At 42.1% G+C, this 20,728-nt stretch overlaps 1 protein-coding gene across 1 annotated transcript; it reads left to right on the top strand.

Moving 5' to 3' along the window:
* Positions 1-4,236: 4,236 nt before the first annotated feature.
* On the top strand, positions 4,237-20,268 carry LOC119021413 (ubiquinol-cytochrome-c reductase complex assembly factor 1). The gene is made up of 9 exons (XM_037101697.1): positions 4,237-4,453; positions 6,523-6,630; positions 7,513-7,620; positions 10,199-10,271; positions 11,304-11,361; positions 11,547-11,655; positions 15,764-15,841; positions 16,343-16,456; positions 19,291-20,268. Exons 1-9 carry the CDS (start codon positions 4,379-4,381, stop codon positions 19,423-19,425), a joined length of 858 nt encoding a protein of 285 aa, XP_036957592.1. The 5' UTR covers positions 4,237-4,378; the 3' UTR covers positions 19,426-20,268.
* Positions 20,269-20,728: the final 460 nt, after the last annotated feature.

Genomic DNA, 20,728 nt, shown 5'->3' with positions numbered 1-20,728 from the left:
AAAGTGAGCTGCAGACGTTCCCACATCATGTTTTTTTGTGGCGACCAGCTATTTTAAACAGTAAGTCAGACCGTCTCCACCCGTGACTGTGGCGACACAAACGGGTCATTTAATCCAAACCGTGATGTTTTTCTAACCCTGACCCACTGGGTTTAGTTCCTTAACCTAACCAGAGCTTCAGCTGAGAGTGAAATTCAACCTGTGCAGACGTAAAGATGAAATGTATCTGTGGTTTTGCAGAAACGTACTGAGCTAACATTCATTCTGCTGATTGGGTCGGAGTACATGTTGTGTGTTCACTCTCCCTCCATCTGTCTCCATTTATGAATCTAATCTGGCTGCAGTTTTATTTATTTCAGGATCCAGTTACCGTTCAGGCAGCATGTGGTGAGTAAAAGTAAATTACCTGTGAATCTAATCTAAAGCTGCGATCGTGTGTTACAGGTCCATTTAATGGCTTCTGTACTTTAGTGCTAATAACCTTGTTTCTTCCAGACCGAGGGCCATGTGGCAACAAGGTGCTGAGACGTTCACTGACTTCTTGCCCTGTAGTGGGAGCAGATGATGGAACAGACACACACCACACAAACACACACACACACACACACACACACACACACACACACACACACACACAACACACTTTACTACGTGCCTTTGAGGAGAGGCAGGGCCATCACTCACTGTGTGTGTGTGTGTGTGTGAGAGAGTATAAATACATCCTTGACCTTTGTTTTCTTTGCAACATTTTCTCCTATGGGATACTGTTAAAAGTGGACCCTACACACACACACACACACACACACACACACACACACACACACACACACTGTAGCATGGCGGGCAGGATGGCGTGGTGGCAGCCATTATTTATGTCTGCTTTCTTTAGCGAGGTTTCTCACAGGAACAGGAGCCGAACAGGAATCCAACGCTTCCTCTGAGTCCGCCATTTATCACTCTTTATTAATACAAACACACACACACACACACACACACACACACACACACACACACACACTGGTAAAAGTAGAAGTTCTGATCCAGTTTGTTTCCTCCAGCACAGTAACAGAGTTCAGGCTCTGACATGGACTCAGAGTATCAGAGTAAAAAGTCTCCCTCTGAAGGACATTTGTGCTCAAAGCTAACTGAAGCTCACGTCATATTAATAGAATTCAAAGACTATTAAAGTTAAAGGTAGAATCAGTAGGATTTGTCCCAGCTGTTCCTGAACGCACCACAAAGACAGTTGATTGTTGAGTCTCATTCCCAGGACGTCAAATAGACACATGTTGGGTTGGTAAAGCGTCCCGAGCAGCAACAAAGACAGAAAATCAGAAACTCTCTGCAGATACGAGACACTAACACGCCTTTTCTCCACATTCCAGCCTCCCTCTCTGTCTGTTTACGGCTTCTTACGGCTTTTACGTCTTTGTCTCGTCTCGCTGCGTCTGATTGGTCCACATCAGTCTGCTGATGTTGGGAAATAACAAGAATCCAGAATTCACCTCAGATGCATCAAACTAAAGTAACGAGGCTGTTCTGAAGCTGTGAGGAGGAGAAAGTTCAGGTGTGGAGAGGAGAAGTCACACAGAGACTCAGAGATACTGCAGATACATGAAACATGTACTGAAGTACAGTAATGAAGTATTTGTACTTTCCATAATTTACCAGCTGGTGGCTCGTGCGAACATCCCAGCCTGAGAAACCAGACAGACAAACTTGTTTTCTGGCATCGGGACTGAAATCAATCATCTGTTTTTAGCTGCTAAAAATCTAAATATGCTGTAAAACAGTGAAAAGTGGGACTGAATGTGTAATGTGTGCTAAATCTCCTGTTATGAACTCTTTTATCTTTGTTTGCGAATCTTCCACCAGAAATTTTAGTCTCAACATATTGAGTTAAAGAGAAAAACTAAACTCTGAAACAGATGAAATTTAATCTTGCTGACACATTCTGAGTCTGGAGTTAAGGCAGACTGCTGGTAGCTTCCTGGGAGGGTTATTCAGTGTTAGATCAAGGTCAGCGATGGTGATTGGTGTGTGTGTGTGTGTGTGTGTGTGTGTGTGTGTGTGTGTGTGTGTGTGTGTGTGTGTGTGTGTGTGTGTGTGTGTGTGTTGTCAGGTGATGTCACTGCAGGGAGTTCAGCATCTGACTGGCTGTGGAGGAAATAGCCGTGGCTAGACCTGACGTTTCCCCACTCAGTCGCGTCTCATAACTCACAGCTGAAGTATTATTGTAACTGTTCACGTTCAGCATCAATCTGAAGCTGCTGGTTTCATTTCCTCACAAGCGTTCAGGTCTTTAACCAGCCTGCTGGCCCAGAAAACTCCACTTGACCTTTTTAGTTTTCCATTTCACACCCTTTGGTTTAGTTTTCTCTCCCACAGATCTGTTTCTGTTTCTGTTTACTCTCTGACCTTTTCTCTCTCTCTCACACACACGCAGTAATTTCTCATCAGTCATCATCCATTAATCTGCAGTGATCGATTGTGTCCACAAGCTGTGACTCAAAAATCTTCACAGGCCAAATCAGAATAAACACCAAATAATAACTGGAAGCTGCTTCTCTCAGGCTCGCCAGGACAGTTCGCTCGGACATAATTTGAAAAAGGAGAAAAATTAGAGTCAATCAGATTATATGAACTGTTCTCTGAATGTCAGTGAGTGTCTCCAAGCATGCCCAGCACACACACACACACACACACACACACACACACACACACACACACACACACACACACACACACACACACACACACACAGAAAATGTTCCACTTTAGACTTTAGACTTTTATTCATCCCACATCGGGGAAATTCACTGGTCACAGTAGCAGGTAGACAGACATACAGACATACAGACAATAAGAACAAGACTTTAAATACTAAAAAAGATTTAGATAAGAGGATATAGAAGATAAAATATAGAACAGACTATACATTATGTGCATTATATACATTTAAATAAAATGTCTCAATATTGCCTTGTTGAAGGTTGGGTGCATTGATAAATACAGTGTTTAAATACAGTGGTTGAAAATAAACAGACTCAGTGTATCAATATGAATATGTAAAAAAATAAAATAGTATTATTGAACAGGTTACACTCTTTATTTTCTAACATCTGTCATGCAGAAATACACGACACACTGTGACTGTCGGGGGCTTTAGCAGGAAGCAGCTGAATAGCTGGACGGCTTTGAACAATCTGTGGAGGCAGCCATGCATGACCCTGCTTACACTGTCGCTCCAGAGCTGAACCTCTGTCACGTTCATCATCAAGATTCATTCGCCTTTGAGAGGAGAGAAGAGAAACAACTACAACCGTCAATCTTTTTCATTTATTGTTCCCCAGTGTGATTTTGTTCTGCCTCCTGCTCAACATTAAACATCTGTTTCACAACAAAAGAAAATGATAAAGTCTGAAGTCTCTCTGGTTAGTGCTCAGTAACATAACTCTGTCAGCTTCTGATCAGTGATGGAAGAAGTCTTGAAGAAACAGCTTGTTTATTCACTTACGGAAGAGAAGAAATCTCAGTTTGTATATAACCTCATTAATACTGAACATATTAAAATCCTGAGTTTGAATTTCTTCTACAAAACTACATATTCTCCCTTTAAAAGTGATTATTTCTGGTTTCTCACCTCCTCTATGACAGTAAACTGAATATATGTGAGTTGTAGACAAAACACAAGACATCTGAGGACGTTAGCTTGATCTTTGGGAAACACTGATGGATATTTTTCTCCATATTCTCACATTTTTATAGACCAAACAACTAATGAACAGCTTGTTTATTCACTTATGGAAGAACAAATATATCTGAGTTTGTATCATTACCTCATTTAAATTGTAAATATCAAAAAGTTTGAATTTCTTCTTCCAAACTGCACAGTGCCCCTTTAATGTTGTTTATAATAATAATATGTCATATTTTTTTTAAATTACAAATCTGTAGTAATAGTAATGATTAATAAGACTGATCTCTGTGAATTTCAGAAGAATAAAGTGACAGAAATGACCTCAAACTTAAGTCAGCTACAATATCTGAGTAAATGTACTTAGTTAACAAAGGGAACCTGGAGATTGTGGTTCTTATATTCAAACACTTTGTGGTAAAATGCATTTGCTTCATAATATCAAAACAAAAACAAACTTAAACACTAAATTAAAAACGCTCCGGGTGAAAGCGGAACTTTTCTCCGCTGAGCCCTTTTTGTCTCGTCGGACGGATTAGGGTGCCGGACAGATTCCGTTGACATTGCTGAGGAGGAGGTGGGGACGGGACTGGCGTTACCCAACCTGAAGGTTTTACTGACGGGAGCCGCGGTGTGGTGGCAGCCCGCTTCTCAGCTGCGATATTCGGACACGGTGCAGTCATGTATCGGCGGCCGCTGCAGTCCGCCGTCAGAAGCGTTTTTAACGTGACAGCGTCCAGAACCGCCGGAGGAAAGGTAACAACATCACTGCTAACGTTAGCTTAGCTGGCTAATAGGATTTAAGCTAAGTTGACTAACACGCCGCATTCCGCACTGTTCAGAGAGCTAACGGTGTGTGTGAATAAACACACAAGTTGAACACAACGACGAGGAACAACACGTGAAACACGGACGTGTGTTTCTGTGAGATTTCATCAAATCACAAAAGCTCCAACTGTCCGAGCTGCTGGTTCAGAAAGAGTAACTAGTTACCTGTCGAGCTAATCAGCTGGTTGTGCAGACCGGGCGGGTTAACTAAGCTAACATTACTGCAGCTCAACACAGTGACAGACACACAAAGACCACTGACCTGCTCCTGCTCACATCACAGACACACAACTGGAAACATCAGCAGAATCAGTGTTAACTATTCACCGTAATGTCACAATATCACAGTGAACAGTTTTATTTGAGCCTCTTCCTTCTGTTTGAGAGGATAAAACACAAACGTGCATGTAAAATGAGTTACTGTGCTGTCAGGGTTTCCCACCATCACAGCAGAACTCAAGATGTTCTAAGAGCCAGTAAAGTGAAATTGATTTAAACTCGATCTGAGGAGCATCAGAACTAAGTAAATAACCGGTGTAGTTGTTGTCGTTGGTCCCCAGTTTTATCATATTTTTGTGAGTGGTTTATTTATTACCAGCTCTCGGTTTTCCAACTTTTTATACACAGATATGATGATAGTAATGGTCTTTAAAGGATCCTGAAACGTGTCCACTGTGTTGGGACGTCATGAGGATAAATCTTTGAACCTGTTCTGTGAAACCAGAGCTGAGAGGATTAGTTGAAAAGGAAGAAGAGGAAAAAATAGGCAGAAGGACAAAGAATGATTACTTTCATTACCTATTAATCTGCCAGTTAATATTATTGTTATATATCCTAGTTAAAAATGTAGCAAAAAGAAGGTTTACATGGTTATGAAACTGTCTCAGTTCAACACTGATTCCTCTGTTTGACCTACATAAGCTCACAGGACCATCAGACAGAAGATTGGCTGTTGCTTCATAGTTACAAGAGTTATTCTTATTGCCTGTTACTGGGTCGGGTTCTGCCTTATCTGGACCAGATCAAATGAAATTAAAACAATTGTTTCACAACCTCCATGACCAGACTGGACAAAAAAAATGAAAGTTCCTTGTAGCCGCTTTGAAAACAACACATTAAAAACCCAGAAAGACACCACAGATGTTCAGTTTAGAGCTGCGACTATTGGTTGTTGATGGTGAACATAAACATATCGATTATTTTCTAGATCGATCGATAACGTTTTTTTTAATCCTTTTAAATGTCAGAAAATGGTTTTAAAATGTCGAGCAGTTCCTCAAAGCCCAAGACGTCCTCAGAAGTCTTGTTTTGTCCACAACCCAGAGATATTAAGTTTACAGTCACAGGAGCAAAGAAACCTTTAAGAAGCTGGAATCAGAATTTTGACTTTTATTCTTTATTAATTCAGTGAGCGGTTGATTTAAGAGTGTGTTGAAGCTCTTTTTAAGTTCACAATGATATGAAACACAATAAAGGGGAATCCTCACACTGGAAACGCTGTAACCAGAGAATGACTGGAACTTTTTTTACATAAATGATTAATGTAATTGGCAGATTAAGTCCGTAATATTCAGATACTGTTCTTCTAATTCTCTAAAATCTCTGATTGTTTCAACTCAGTTGGCGATATATATAAGTTTTAAAACACAAATAATAATCTGCATATATACATAATTCTTTATATATGGGACCAGATGTGGTTTTGGTGTTGATGTTTTCCAGAATGTGACTCTTCTAATTTGACTTTCAAATTTAAATCTTATACATCAGTGCAGCAGTTATGAAAGAGACGTACTGTACTGATATTTCCCTCTGACACTGTTTAATATTTCCAGTTCTGTTTTTATCAAAGTGATTATTTGTGCCAGGACAACTTTAGACCCGCTCTCTCCAGCTCCTTCTCATGCTTGTTCCTCTTGTCGTATCGACGTCGCCAGCTGCTCATGTCATTGTGAACGTTGTTGTCTGACTGCTTCATCTCTCTCGTCTCCATCCAGGTGTTAGATCAAGAAGCCTGCTTTGCCAGAGCTTTAGTAGCTTGCCAACTGGCCAGAGTCCCCTCTCCCAGTCTAACACCATGTCGGACGCTGCACATGACCACACAGGTAACAACAGACACACACACACCGTTACACACATACAGTACAAAGTTAACATTTGACATTTGATACTGCTTTTTCATTTCAGATGATAATATAATCCTGACAATACAAGTGAACCATGCTGGAAATGTATTTTATATTTTAGTAAAGATAAAAAACAACTTTTGCCGTCAGTGTTGTCAGTTCATCCTGTGGTACAGAACACAGTCTCGTGGTCTTTAATTGAAGTTAGAGATTGTGTGACAACACTACCTCCAACTCGGCCTTAATTTAGATCTTAACTACACACCTGTGATGTTTTCAGGACTGTATCTTCCACAGACGTAATAAATACACGTGGAAATACTGTAAAATATGTTGTCTCTCTCTCACACACACGAACTGAAAACACGGCTGGTAAACATGAAAGTTCTCAGCTAGAAAAATCAAGTGCTCAAGTCTTTTTTTTGAAGCAAAAGTCTGGAAGTAGTGATGAAGGCCAACTGGGGTCGTGGTGGCAGTAATAAAACTGTCAGGCATGAAGACAACATGCAGCTTAGAATAGGTCAGTATATTAATTTACTGAACAGCTGCACTCTCCCAGTAAAGGCCATGTTCCCCAGGTGTGTGTCGTCATACTGAAACTGTGCTGTTGATTTAATGAGGGTGATTCAGTGTGTACGCGGCGAATATGAAGGAGTTTCTCCTCAGCTGTGTCATCTGTCACATCTGTCAATCATCCTGCTGCAACTTTTCCCCTCTCTCCCTCTTCTGTCTCTCTTTTTTATCTCTCGTCTTTCTTTCTCTCTTTCTCTCTTCCTTCTCTGTTCTGTTGTTACCTCTCACTCTGTTCTTCACCTCCTCTGTCATCCTCCCCTCACTGCTTTTCCATTTGTCGTCCGTCAGCTCTACAATGTGAAGGAGACGCCCCAGCACACAGAGGAGGAGGTCGGGGCCTTCACCAAGCTCATCGAGGCCATGGGCTTCACTGGGCCTCTCAAATACAACAAATGGGTGAGTAATGGTGGACAGAGGGGAGTGAACATGGAGGGGAGATGCCTCTACATGATCACATACGTCTTCACAGTTCATCAGTCAACCTAAAGCCTCATGTGTGGGATTATGTGCACATCAGTGTTGTGACCAGTCCTGCTCACAATGAGGGACAGAAACCAGAGGCTGTAGTTGAGTTTTAAATCATGAGCCCACAGCTGAGTACAGTATCAAAATGTTCCAGTGCAATAACAGCTGCACCTTTACCCTTATTTAACCTGTGGGTTGAGTAAGAACATGTCAACAACACCTCGAGGGAAACCTCGTGGGGAGGGAGGCGTTTATACGGGAAGCAGAGACGGAGATGAAGCTGAGAGTGAAGTCTTACAGTCTCTGTCTGCTCATTGTTATATAGAGAAATAACCAGTTTGATTAATTCACGATTAAGTTTCCCAACAACAGACGGCTGTGTCAGTTTGTTACCTTCGTTAGTTTGGCACATGTGCAAATGTGGTCGGTCAGAGGAGGACAGAGGAGCTCTGACCTCACAGCAGGGAGCTGAAATTATGGGCTGTCATCCAGGAATATTTCTCCCAGCATGTATACACACGAACACACACACACACACACACACACACCAGCAGGTGTTCACTGCTGCACACACTCACTGAGGCCGTCACTTTGCACCGATATGTAAATTTGGGGCTGATACTAATATCTTCAAATGTTTGTTTTTGTTGTTTATTCTTTTCTCCATTTATTCATCAGCACAACAAAGAATTCCTCTTTTTGTAAAAGAAATTAACTGAACTGTTTTAAAGCCATCAGCTGTTTGTTACACTCTTCTGTGGATGAGACCAGAAACAATCATCCACATTTATAAAACAACCTGTAATAAAACATATTCCTCTGAAAAACACTCACAGATAACTCATTCAGAAGTGTTTATATCCTGCTGTACAACTCAATGAGGAGAGTATTTCAACACTTAAACCAATAAATACATGTGATGTAATTAAAATATAAATGCAAACACCATCAGAAAATAGAAATGTGGAAGAAACCTGTAAGTTGCTGTGATGTCCTCCTACTTCGCCTTCTTTTGGTCGAGTCGCTGATCTTTCTCCGACACGGCGTGATGCTGCCGCACTGACGACATCGTCTTAAACAAACCATATTGCACGTTGCCAGACTGGTGGAGGAAGTGATGCAGGTATATGGCTGCAGTCTGCAGAGAGGCGGGGCTGGACAGAGTGTGTAGATAGATAGATAGATAGATAGATAGATAGATAGATAGATAGATATACTTTATTGACCCCAAGCTGGGAAATTACAGTGTAGCAGCAGTATTACACACAGAGACAATAACAACACAATGAAATGTAACCAGGGCGATATGAATGAGACGCAGCAGAGTAACATCAGCCACCTTCTTCACATGTCGGTCAGGCACCTCCATATCAGCTGATACTGATGTCAAACCGGTGCCCCTCTTCTTTTGTCCTTTATTTGAAGTGGACCTGCTACTTGTCCCCAGTTTGGCATGTGTGCAGTGTTTTTATCTTTGGAGGGAGCGACGCTTGTCCAACTCTCTGTAACTCCATCTCATAAAACACAGACGGGCTCCACCAGGCAACCAGGACTGGAGAACATTCTCACACTGCACATGAAAATCTGTCACTTAAATCTTTGACATCGCAGGCACAGACCTCTGTGATGCAGCGGCCGTCAACATGTGACACAACAACAGGAACAGTGTGGAGTGAGAAATGAAACGGTAACAAAAAGGACATGTGGAGGTTTGTTAGACTGCTGTAGCTCAACATCATGGCAGGTTTCTGGTGTGTGTCCCAGCTCTAACCGTGAGCCTCGCCAGTGAAACAACACTTTCATTGAACAAGGTGCACTTTGTGTTGCATTATTTATTGTCGATTAACTACCTGTTGCCGACACGTCCAACAATGAATTAAGAGAATTGCTTTAAATCAGCATTCCTAGACTGTTGGTCAGATGGACATCATGTCGTAGCTGCTAATATTCTTCAGGGATGTGACTGGTTTTTGGTTCCTTCTTGCCCTCGTAGTGAGTTTGTTTTCCAAGAATTCACACATCAGCAAAGCATAAACATTTACAGCCGCAGAAAGGTTCGGTTCTGTGGGAGGTTTTGGCCAAACAGTGAGCGAGGTGGCGTATGTGCAGAGGAATGTGTGTTGTTGTGTCATCTAGTAAAGTGTTGGGCTTCACGCCGGCTTGGCAACGATTGGCATGAGCAGTTAAACGTGTCTGACCTCATGTCCTGTTCTCTCGCAGGTTTGTGTAGCTGTTTGTATTCCTCCATACAGTTGTTACAGTTAAAGGTGTGTTGTGTGTTTGTGGCGACCACAGCTACAGAATAAGCATCATGGATGTAATCAGAGACAGAGTCGGTTTAAAGCTGGTAGATAAATGTGTCACCAGGTTTTTCTTGTTCATTTGAAAGCTGTTTCATTATCTTTTGTATTTTTCGCTTGCTTCTTCCAGCGACCACAGTTGTTGGTTTATGGGATATTAGAAAGATGTGTAAGATGTTACTGACTTATTTTCTCGCTTGTCTTTGCAGAAAATCAAGATCGCTGCCTTGCGCATGTACACGTGCTGCGTAGAGAGAATCAACTACGACGATTTCTTTGAAAGTAAGTGTGAAGCAGCTCCGACGCTGCGAGAGCAAATTCAGGAAACAGAAAAAAGTTTACAATACATGAGGTTGAAATCTGCATGATGGTAGCAAATTATAAAACTGAAGAATGGTTTGTCTGAAACCTGACGATAAACAAGTGCTTATACTGCCAATAATAAGGCTGGTTTACGTCTCCAGCCAGTGATGGTATATCACTGCTCAAACCTTCACACTGAACGATGTAATCTGAGATGTAGGGAGGCATGATTGTATAGATCGCTCCTTATTTCATAACTTCACAAATCCACTGTGTCTCATCCAATTAATAGACTTTCGACTGGGATGAAAATAGAAACGGGGAGCTCAAAAACAGCCAGTTAGAATACAAAGCAGTGAAATTGAGGTAATTTTATTGCTGGCACTTAATCGTGTCGCATGCAGTGAGGACTTGGTGTGAAACTGAACATTATGGCTGTAAGTGTGCTGAAACTCCAGTCTTGGTGCCCTCTTCCTGGAAAAAGCTGCTGCATAACACAAACTCTCCTGTAGTGCTGTTTACTGTCAGTTCAGTCCCACAAAAAGTGCACAAAGACTGAAAACTGGATCCCTTCTCGTGTCTGAAACACCTGATTTATCGGACAGTTGCGTCCTGCAGTAAACGGCTTCTTCTTCTACCGACTGACTGAGCACTTAGGGACTGCTCATGAATTATAAATGTCATGTTGTATCTTTCTTTTAAAAGATCTTCTTTAATACGAAGGTCCTCAGCAAAGCTTTTATTAATTTATTCCTATTTATTTATTTTTTGTTTGTGTGAAGCTGCTTGATAAAGTTGATCGACCTTCGTTGTGTTTAATGTTCCAAATTATAAATGATTTAATAAAACACAGACATTTCCCCCTGGTTTTCTCATTCATATACAATAATTAATGTTGGTTGATATAATTGTTGTTTTACCAACAAATGGACAAATAGTTGGAGTTTCGATTCAAAATGATCTGAATGTCTCCTCACGAGTTTGTTTGTTATCACTGTGTGTTTGTTGCAGAGTGCTCGCTCCCCGACACACTCAACTCCTGGTTCCTGGTAGCGCAGCTGCATGTGTGGTGAGTCTCACACACACACACACACACACACACACACACACACACACACACACACACACACACTCTCTCACAGGCCGTTTTTCCATTTTTTTTATTCCCTCTCTCCTGATCCGATCACTTTTTCCTGTCATGCGCTGTCTTCTCTTATTTTTCCCCTCGTCTGACTTCACTCTTCGCTCTGTCAGGATGTGTTTGGTTCGGATGCGTCAGGAGGGCCGAGAAGGAAAGTACATGTGCCGTTACATCGTCCACTCCATGTGGGAGGATGTAGAGCAGAGGAGCAAAATCATGGGGGTAAGTTCTATGTGTGTGTGTGTGTGTGTGTGTGTGTGTGTGTGTACCTTCATGTACAGCTTCATGGTAACTGATTAAGCCCACAGATCATATAACAGTGTGTCCACTATAAACACATGTTGTACAGCCCGATGCACAGCGTGCCTGTGATAACACTCGGGGTCAGTATGATGTAAATATAGCTCCTCCGCCGGACGTCTCCATACAGTGATATCATGTGACAATTATTCCTCTATACACAGCATCATGGAAACATGATGAAGCCCACAGTGTCCACACTTCTACATATAGATCAGTATGAACCTTGAGGGAACTTAATTGAACCCTCGTGGGAGCGGTTCACATGCACAAATAAAATAAAGTTCCCTCGAGGTAACGCTGTGTTTCGTCTGGTCGCCTGTGGCTTTAACTTCCTGGAGAGAATCAGAGAGTGAGGGAGGAAGTCCGTGAACGAGACTGAGAGTAACGTGAATAAAACTAAAACATTCAAACATCGTCTGTGAACAGTCGTAACTAAGAGACGTCAGCTTGATTTTCATCAACAAAGTAGAGATGATTATTATTCACGTCTGTTTATTGGCCCAAAACGGCTAAATTACATTTGCGAGAGGCTAGTGAGCAGCAGAATCGTCTCTGGTGTGTCTGATTGATCAGATTGTTCAGTAAAACATCAAAATTGATCAAAAATGATCAGGCTGACATTCTCAATCATCCAAAACCCAACATAGAAAATATGTCAGAATGTTTGAATGTTAGTTAGTAGTGAACTATTAGAACTACAACCAGTCCCACAGTTGTGTGTTACAGATGTGTTTGTGTGTTCCTGATGTAAATGTGCGGCTGCAGCAGTGAAGTCGTCGCTCTTTGTGATTCTGAGAGCAGCTCAGTGTTCTGCGCCTCCGTCTCACAACAACTAAATTACATTCTGTTGAATAAATATTCATTATTTTCGAGACATTTCCGCTTCGGGCTGATGCAACAGTGCATTAAGTTTTATTCGTGCCATTGCATGCTACATAGGATGCAGGTTGTGTTTATTTAATGTTTTACATCAGCATAATTGTGCCAACAGTTCTCAAGCAGAAAGTGAAGCCAGATCCCCGGAGAGTCGAGCCTGGCCGCGGTCGCCGTGTCCACAGAGTCGCTCCTCTATTCTCTGTCAGTGGAGCAGCTCCAGGAAGTGTCGCTCATTGACATCACAGACTTCAGGCTTGGCTCTGCTGGCGCGTAGCTTTCAGAAAAAACTTTCTCGACTCGAGTTAAACTGGAATCAACTCCCGAGTTCATGTGGGAGAACAAACCGCAGCTAGAGTTATTTCACTGTCACTCAACAGAAGATGACATGAACTTAACTTGGATTGAAAAATTAAAGGTCAAAGTTAATCTATACCAATCGATCTTTAAACATACGGGTGAATACTGATGTACCTGTGGTCAGTTCTGTGGACCCGATTCTGTTGATCCGACCCACCAGCCATTGTGGCAGCTAACAGAACCACAGCAGTGGTTGAGACATTTCACAGTCACATACATTCATGTGATATCTTAAGTTTACTGATCTATAGTAAACGTAATCTATAGTTGCAGATTACATGCTGCTTTATACTCAGGTCGAACTTTGATACTGACGCCTCAGACCGCAGAAACTCTGCAGTTTTGAGCAGCAGCATCATCTCGATTAGGGTTGAAACTAACGATAGTTTTCATTGTCCATTAATCTCCCGATGATTTGATCAGGAGTCTATAAAATGTCAGTAAATTGGGGAAAAATGTTGATTTCCAAAACTCACTGTGATGTTTTCAGATGTCTTGTTTCGTCCAGAGGAAACCAGACAAGATTCACATTTAAGAAAAAATTAATTAATCAAATCAATTGCCAAAATAGATGGCGATCAATTCTGTAGATTTTTAAGTTCAAGTGGAGTCACGAGTAATCAGTTTTTCTTTGTCAAAGCTGAAGTAATCAGATCCATCGTGTCAGAGTCGAGTCCACACCGCTGATTTCTGATCGTCACTTTTAATTTCTAGTTTGCTGTTAAAATGATGAATCCGTCGGTGTAGTTTGGAGTTAATCTCTCACTTTCTAAGTTTTCTTTATGTAATTTTGGAAAACAAATAATCCAAGTCACCCATATTTAAACGATGAGCCTGGTGGCAGGTGAACACCAGAGGTCAGATCTGTATGATGATGATGATGATGAAGACGTTGAACTGGAGCCAAAGTTCAGAAGCTTTTACGTTCATGAGCTCCTCAGTTCTGTTCGTTTTGCTTCATGTGACAGAAAGAGGTCAGAGATGAGAAATTACAGTGTGGTTTGTGAGGTCACTCTTTGGTGTGTGTGCATGCATGCATTGGGCGGAGCACAGGGGGCGTGTGTGTGTGTGTGTGTGTGTGTGTGTGTGTGTGTGTGTGTGTGTGTGTGTGTGTGTGTGTGTGTGTGTGTGTGTGTGTGTGTGTGTGTGTGTGTGTGTGTGTGTGTGTATGTGTGTGGTTGGTGTTTTCACAGCTGCGTATGTGAACTTTTGTCGGCATGTGTACACACACACTTGCATATCCCATGTGCTGCTACACGGCTGCACACGTGACCGCGAATTAAAAAAAATCTTCATCAGTTTGATCTCGGCACAAACTCTTAATTTCTGTCTGATATTAAACACCTGGTGACATCACAACCATTGATCCACCCTCAGAACATTACTGCAATAATATTAATAACTCACAATAACTAAACAATCGTTGATCACATGTGTCAGAAACAAAAACCACAAGAGAAAATAACAAAAATATAAAATTAAACAACATAAATTTAAGAGGGAAAAGCATTTAAAATTGGAAATAAAGGGAGAAAAAGAAGAAACTGGAGCCTGACCTCTGACCTCCTGTGGTGGGGGAGCTTGTTTTTACTGCAGCTCACCTCCACACAGTGTTCTGGAGCTCTACGTCAGCTGCACATGTATTTTTACAGCACGCAGCCCAGTGATTGGAGCCGTTCTCAGGTTTCATGTTAATTGTCGTCGGGAGCAGTGAAAACATCATTGGTCATTTTCTCCATGTTCATAATTACGACCACAACCAGATGAAACCAACCGAACTCTACAATGACTTAGCTGTCCGTCTCTTTACCGCTGAGCTGCTGCTGCTGCTGCATCTCAGCTCCACCCTGAACACAGACGGAGATTCAGTCTGCTTTAGTTGTGTGCAGAATTATTATGGAGAAAAATCATTTTACATCAACTTTGCTCGGCTTTTTAAGGACTGACTGTCAATGTTTAGAGGTGAATAAGTAGACTAAGATCAAGTGCAGTTTAAAATCTGCAGACTGAAATATCACAAGTATTAGAAGAATCTCCATCAGATTTTGTACAAAGATTCATGTTTCTGGTAATAATTTGGATGTTACTCTGATTTTTCTTGTACTGCCATCATCGGGTCATAATTTCAGTTTCATCAGCTCAGCGGTTTCAAAACATCTGTCCACAGTACTGTAAGACAGCTGGCTAACATTTACAGAAATCTAAATAAATTTATGTCCTTATAATGAATACATTTAATAAAATGCATTAATGCTTTGAAAGTAGTAAAATAGCTGAAAATGTGCTGAACTAGCCTCCCATCAGCCTCAGCTGTGTATCAGCCATGTAAGCTTTGTCTTTGTGAGCTGATGTTGGAGCTGCTAGCATGGCCGCAGACTCGTGTACCAGCTTTACATCAAACTGAGTGTGTACGAGCAGGTTTTCAACACGTGGATTTGCCAGCTAAAATGTTGAATCGACTCCTTTTCCAAGTCTTGGAAATGAGCCAGTGGTTCAGAGCTGGAGACGATTACCACCCGTGACTACTGCACAGTCATTTTATGCAGGATTGAATGCTGATTGTACCCAATTCAGATAAAGACAAAAGCCAGATGTTGGTGTGTTTTCTGTCCAGTGTGAAAGGGCTCTTAGTGTTTTAATCCTACAATCAGAATCTGAATTTGGGTTACGTGACTCAAACTTACAGAGGCTCAGAAGTCGCTGGTGATCGAGAGTAAAAAGCTGAATAAGACAGTGATGAGATGAAGCTCCTGTAACATCCGAGTGTTTAACACGTGCTCCGTCTGTGCTTCAGGTCGATGCCATCCACAGAAAGGAAGGGATGAAACTGATGACGGAGACGTTCTACGCAGCTTTATTTGGATATGATGAGGTGAGAGTCTCTTCCACTTCACTGTTGTTTGTGTCTGAAAGCTTTCAGTTCCCTTGTGAGTGTGTATGAGTGTGTGTGTTTTCAGCAGTTAATCTTAAGTAAGTTTCTATTTTCTTTGTTGTTAACTTTGTCTCAACACGTCAGCCTTTAAATCAAAACTAGTTTGTCTTGTAACAACTGGCGGACGAGACGGAGGAGGAGGAGAAAGAGACGACGCATCTGTTGATGCAAATGTGTTTCCATGTACTTAAAACAGGGAATATGTCTGCAGCACAACCATAAACTTTACTGTGAATGTGGCTGATGGGAAACAGAAAACATTTCTTTTGGACTCAGAGGAAAATGAGAAGACAGATCAGTGCTGACTTTATTTCACGTGGATTCAGACGTCAAACGTCACAAAGATAGACGATTTCTGAGCTGTTGTAACTGATGCAGATGCATAATTACACTGTGTGTGTGTGTGTGTGTGTGTGTGTGTGTGTGTGTGTGTGTGTGTAGGGACTCCTGTCTGATGACTCTGTGCTGGCTGCAGCTCTGTGGAGGAACCTGTTCAATCGAGAGTGTGAAGACCCGCAGCAGCTCGAGCTCATGGTGGAATACGTTCGCAAACAGGTGAGTGTGTTAGTTCACCTGTGTGCGTCACCTGATGCTGTGTTTGTGTTCTTCATTCATGTGTGTGATGTCCTGTGAGGTATACAAACACGTGAAGAAACACAAATGGTATGCAGCAGCATTTCTGTCTGACGTCCAGCAGGGGGCGAGTCCACTGATCACATGTAAGCTTATGAAAACATCACCGTACTTCTCACCTGATTCATCACCTCAGCAAACAGTTTCCTGATGAGTTTATAGTTTCAGTCTCTAGTTTGAAGTCTTCTTCAACACATCCTGATGTTTATTTAATAAATCATGTTTCCATTTAGTGGAAACTAGACGACGAAGCAGCTTCGACCTCAGGTGTGTGTATTTTGTAAATGATAAGTCGTTGCCTTGTTTTGTCCTCAGGTCGTCAGTCAGATCCAATCAGGATGTCGCAGCTCCACCCTCACGTCCAAATACGGTCACTTCCAAAATGAAAACAAGATGACAGCAGTCATGATTCCCCCCAAACTTTTTTTATTTGTTTTTCTTTTACTTCTTCTGCTCGTCTGCTCACGAGAAGAGGAAAACACCCTTTTAGGGTTCTAGTCCTCAGCTCTGGGTGATGCAGCCGAAACTCAATATGTATTTTGATATTTTTAAATCTCCTCTAAAGCTTCATAAAGGTTAGGACCGGGTGAATATTTTTGACTGAATGCCACGATATCGATGCTCCATCCTGTGGTGAACTGTTCCTTTAACTCCTCCTGCGTCGGTGAATTAAATCCAGTCCTGGTCAATATTAGACCAAATATCCGCTGTCAGAAACGTTTCCGCCTCCTCCCTCCCTGAGCACTTTCCCTCACCTCCTCCTCGCTCCTCTCTGTATATTTTCTTTGCCTCTGTGAGATTGAAAACACTCTCCTGCTTTCAGAAACACCTGCAGGCCTGGAGGCCGTGTGTCCTGTAACCTCACCTCCTTTCATCCCCTCGCTCAGCGCTCGGTTCCTGCATCAGAGTTCCTCTTTTTGTTTCACCGCTGCGTTTTACTTTTAGTATTCATGTGAAGAGAGAGAGAGAAGGACTGACTACACATACACACACACACACACACACACACACACACACACACACACACACACACACACACACACACACACACACACACACACACACACACACACACACCTTCAGGTGTGCCAAAGGTCATGGAAGCAGTGTTCAACTCAATCAGCCAGTAAAGTTTCCCCCTGCTGTGTGTGTGTGTGTGTGTGTGGTCTTATGTTAGAAAACAAACAGATGACACACTCCACTGGGTGTGACACACACATATATGAACACATTTGCATTTCGAGGGAAAGTAAGCAAGTTTGTCAGGTTGATTCCATCACAAGTGTAACACATAAACCTGCTGCTGCTGACGACATTAAACACACACACACGCGTCACAATTATTCACTGAGTAAAACAAAAACACCTGATTTCTCAAACGGTCGTCTGGTTTCTCTGTCGTATGAACTCGGCTCTGTCTTGAATTGATCTGATTCACTGTGACTCGTTCAGAACTTCCCCTCGTTTATTTGTTTTGTTTCTGGACAGTTGATGAGGATTATAAATGATCTCAGCGTATTAATTACAGCACTTTAGATTTTTAATGTCAAACCTGATTAAGTTTTCCTTTCAACATGTGAAAGTAACTGAAGGCCGAGAGAAACTCAGAGACGTCCAATCAGCTTTTGTTGTCTGAGGAGCAGAAACAGTTTTTACTGGCAGCTGAAGGAAGTTTTTAAAGTTTAGCTGAGATTCTTGAGTCGGTGTGAGGTGATCAGCTGATCGTCTCTCTGTTGAACTACAACAGAGCAGAAACACTTCTGATGTCAGCTGTTATTCAGTTTGGATTATTAAGATCCAGCTGATTTAATTTCAAGGACAGACGACTAAAGATGAGAAGCTGCAGCCTACATTATCTGTTCCATCGCTCTTTGCTTAGGAACAAAGAGTGAGGAGAGATAAAAGGTCTCAGCTGTAGTCTGAAGTCCTAAAACCCAGAAATCAGTTTGATTATTGCACGTCTGGTTCCTTTGTCTTAAAGTCTGTGAGTTTTTTAAATTGGTTTGTGTAACTGTAGCAGTAAGAAGCTAATGTTAGGCTACAAACAGACGACATCACGGTCACATGACTGAAACGTCTCCACCACTAAGAGTCTTACTGCACAATTACTATCCAGGTTTCTATAAACTGATCAGTGTACAAGTTGTAAAGTCAGAGTTAGAACAGTGTGGAACTGAAGTGGCCTGTAAAGACGGACGAGTGAGTAGATGAGTCTCCGTGTTGCTGTGAGGACGTTTAATGTCCCCGACAACCTCTGTAGTCTCATTCAGACACTTGTTAGCAACCGCTAACTGTTGTTAGCACATGAAGAGCTTCAGGATTAAACTGTGGGGACAAAACGTGTAAATATCTTCAGCCTGTGGTGACAACACAGCTTCATTCACACATTTAACTGAAAACATAGTTCAACAAACTTACAGACTTTGAGACGAGGGATCGGGATGTGCTAACATGCTAACTGACGTCTGGTTTTCAGGTCCACAGACTTCAGCTCTTGCCTCATGGCAGCTCTGAGGGGACACACCACTTTATTCTGCTCTCTGTCTGGGGGGTTAAATCACAGTGTTCGGATGGTCAGGACTTGTTTGAGGATGACAGTCATTGATAAAGTTTGAAACAAATCCAATAAAGACGTGAATTAAAAATATAAAAATTAAATGAGGAAGTATTTACAGATCTGATAGTTGCAACACGTCTCAGTGCAGAAACATGAGGTTAATGCAGCTCGTTGGATCTCTCCGTCTTGTTCTGTGCAGATGCAGTTCATCGACGCTCTGAACGGGGAGGACATGCTGCTGACGGGGGAGGTGAAGTGGCGCCCTCTGCTGGAGGAGAACGCACAGAGCATCCTGAAGGTGGCCACGCCCACGTACAACGACACCGGACTGTGAGGCGAGGAGCGCTGCCTCCTCTCATCCAGAGTCCTCTTCCCTTCTCCCTCCTATAATCATGTTCCCCTCCCGTCGCTCTCCTCTCTGTCGTACCAGGAGGGATCTTAAATTTTACCTTCTCTGTTGCTGTAGTTTTCTCATCCACTCCTTCATTTCTTTTCTGCTCTTTTACCCCAAAACACAACACTTCCTGTCTTTCTTTGCTTCCTCCCCCTCAGATGTCCTGTTTCTGGAGCTACAGTATAGGCAGGATAGACAGTCAGGGATTTATTTCACACACACACACACACACACACACACACACACACACACACACACACACCTTCTCATACTCCCATCAGTCAGCGAACCAGCCACGCATCATCATCACCGTCGTCCTGTCGGTTTTGAGAGCCTCTGCTGCCTCCTCTCTGCAAACTGTCAAGTGAAACACACCAGGAGAGAACAAGACGCTCTGTATTTATATTTTCGTGTTTTTCCGTCAACGCCACGCTGTATTTATATAAACTATTTTGTATTTCTCCATGTTTACACTCTTCTCCTGCCGAGGTGTTAGTCCAGACTTCTGTCACTGCTCCTTCACTGTGTGTTCGATAAAGTTTCACTCTCAGCAGGTGAAGTGACATAAAAATGACCCCGGCGGGAATCAAGCAACAGGTTTCAGCAGATTAACGGACCTCCTGAGGGTCAGACGTCTGTAGCTCTTCACTTCTCCTCTGTATGTTTCTCTCCCATGATGCTCTCAGACCCGAACAGGAAGCGACTTGGATGTTCACCGCATTAAAAACAATGAGAAAGTTTTTAAAAAGTGAATTAAATAAAATGTTCTCTGTATGTATGAAACCAGCGAGCCTTGTTTTCTTCTTCGTGTGCTGGAGTAGAGGCTTGTTAGCATTGTTAGCATCGTTAGCCTTGAGGAAGAAGAAACAAGAAGAACAAGATGAAATCATGCAGAGATTATCGAAGTTAAATGATTGAGTTTTATAGCATCTTTGTATGATGAGTTTGTCTTTCTCCATCGGTCCCATTTTCGTGAACGCAACTTTCTTTAAATTAGGAACGAATGTCCTCAATGACAGGACGATGAACTGATTAGAATTATGTGGCCAAAGCTCAAAGTCCAATAATCACTATAAAACTTAACACAAATGTTTAACAGATGAAATGATGAAGGTGTGAAAAATATTCTGAATGGCAACAACCACTGCAAGAGCTGACTCGTCCAAATCCTTCAGCAAAAGCTTCTGCAATATTTATATAGATAATCAGTGTTAATCACTTGATCTGTTAGTTGGCATAATGT

The sequence above is a fragment of the Acanthopagrus latus genome, chromosome 6 (genome assembly GCF_904848185.1).
Source record: "Acanthopagrus latus isolate v.2019 chromosome 6, fAcaLat1.1, whole genome shotgun sequence".
NCBI classification, from domain to species: domain Eukaryota; kingdom Metazoa; phylum Chordata; class Actinopteri; order Spariformes; family Sparidae; genus Acanthopagrus; species Acanthopagrus latus.
Note: the sequence above shows the minus strand (reverse complement) of the source record. Positions and strands in the feature narration are given on the sequence as shown.

Coding starts and splice junctions, on each gene's coding strand:
- LOC119021413 (XM_037101697.1), top strand. CDS start 4,379: ATGTATCGGCGGCCGCTGCAGTCCGCCGTCAGAAGCGTTTTTAACGTG. Junction 11,362..11,546: donor GTAGCGCAGCTGCATGTGTG/GTGAGTCTCACA, acceptor TCGCTCTGTCAG/GATGTGTTTGGTTCGGATGC. Junction 15,842..16,342: donor CTTTATTTGGATATGATGAG/GTGAGAGTCTCT, acceptor GTGTGTGTGTAG/GGACTCCTGTCTGATGACTC.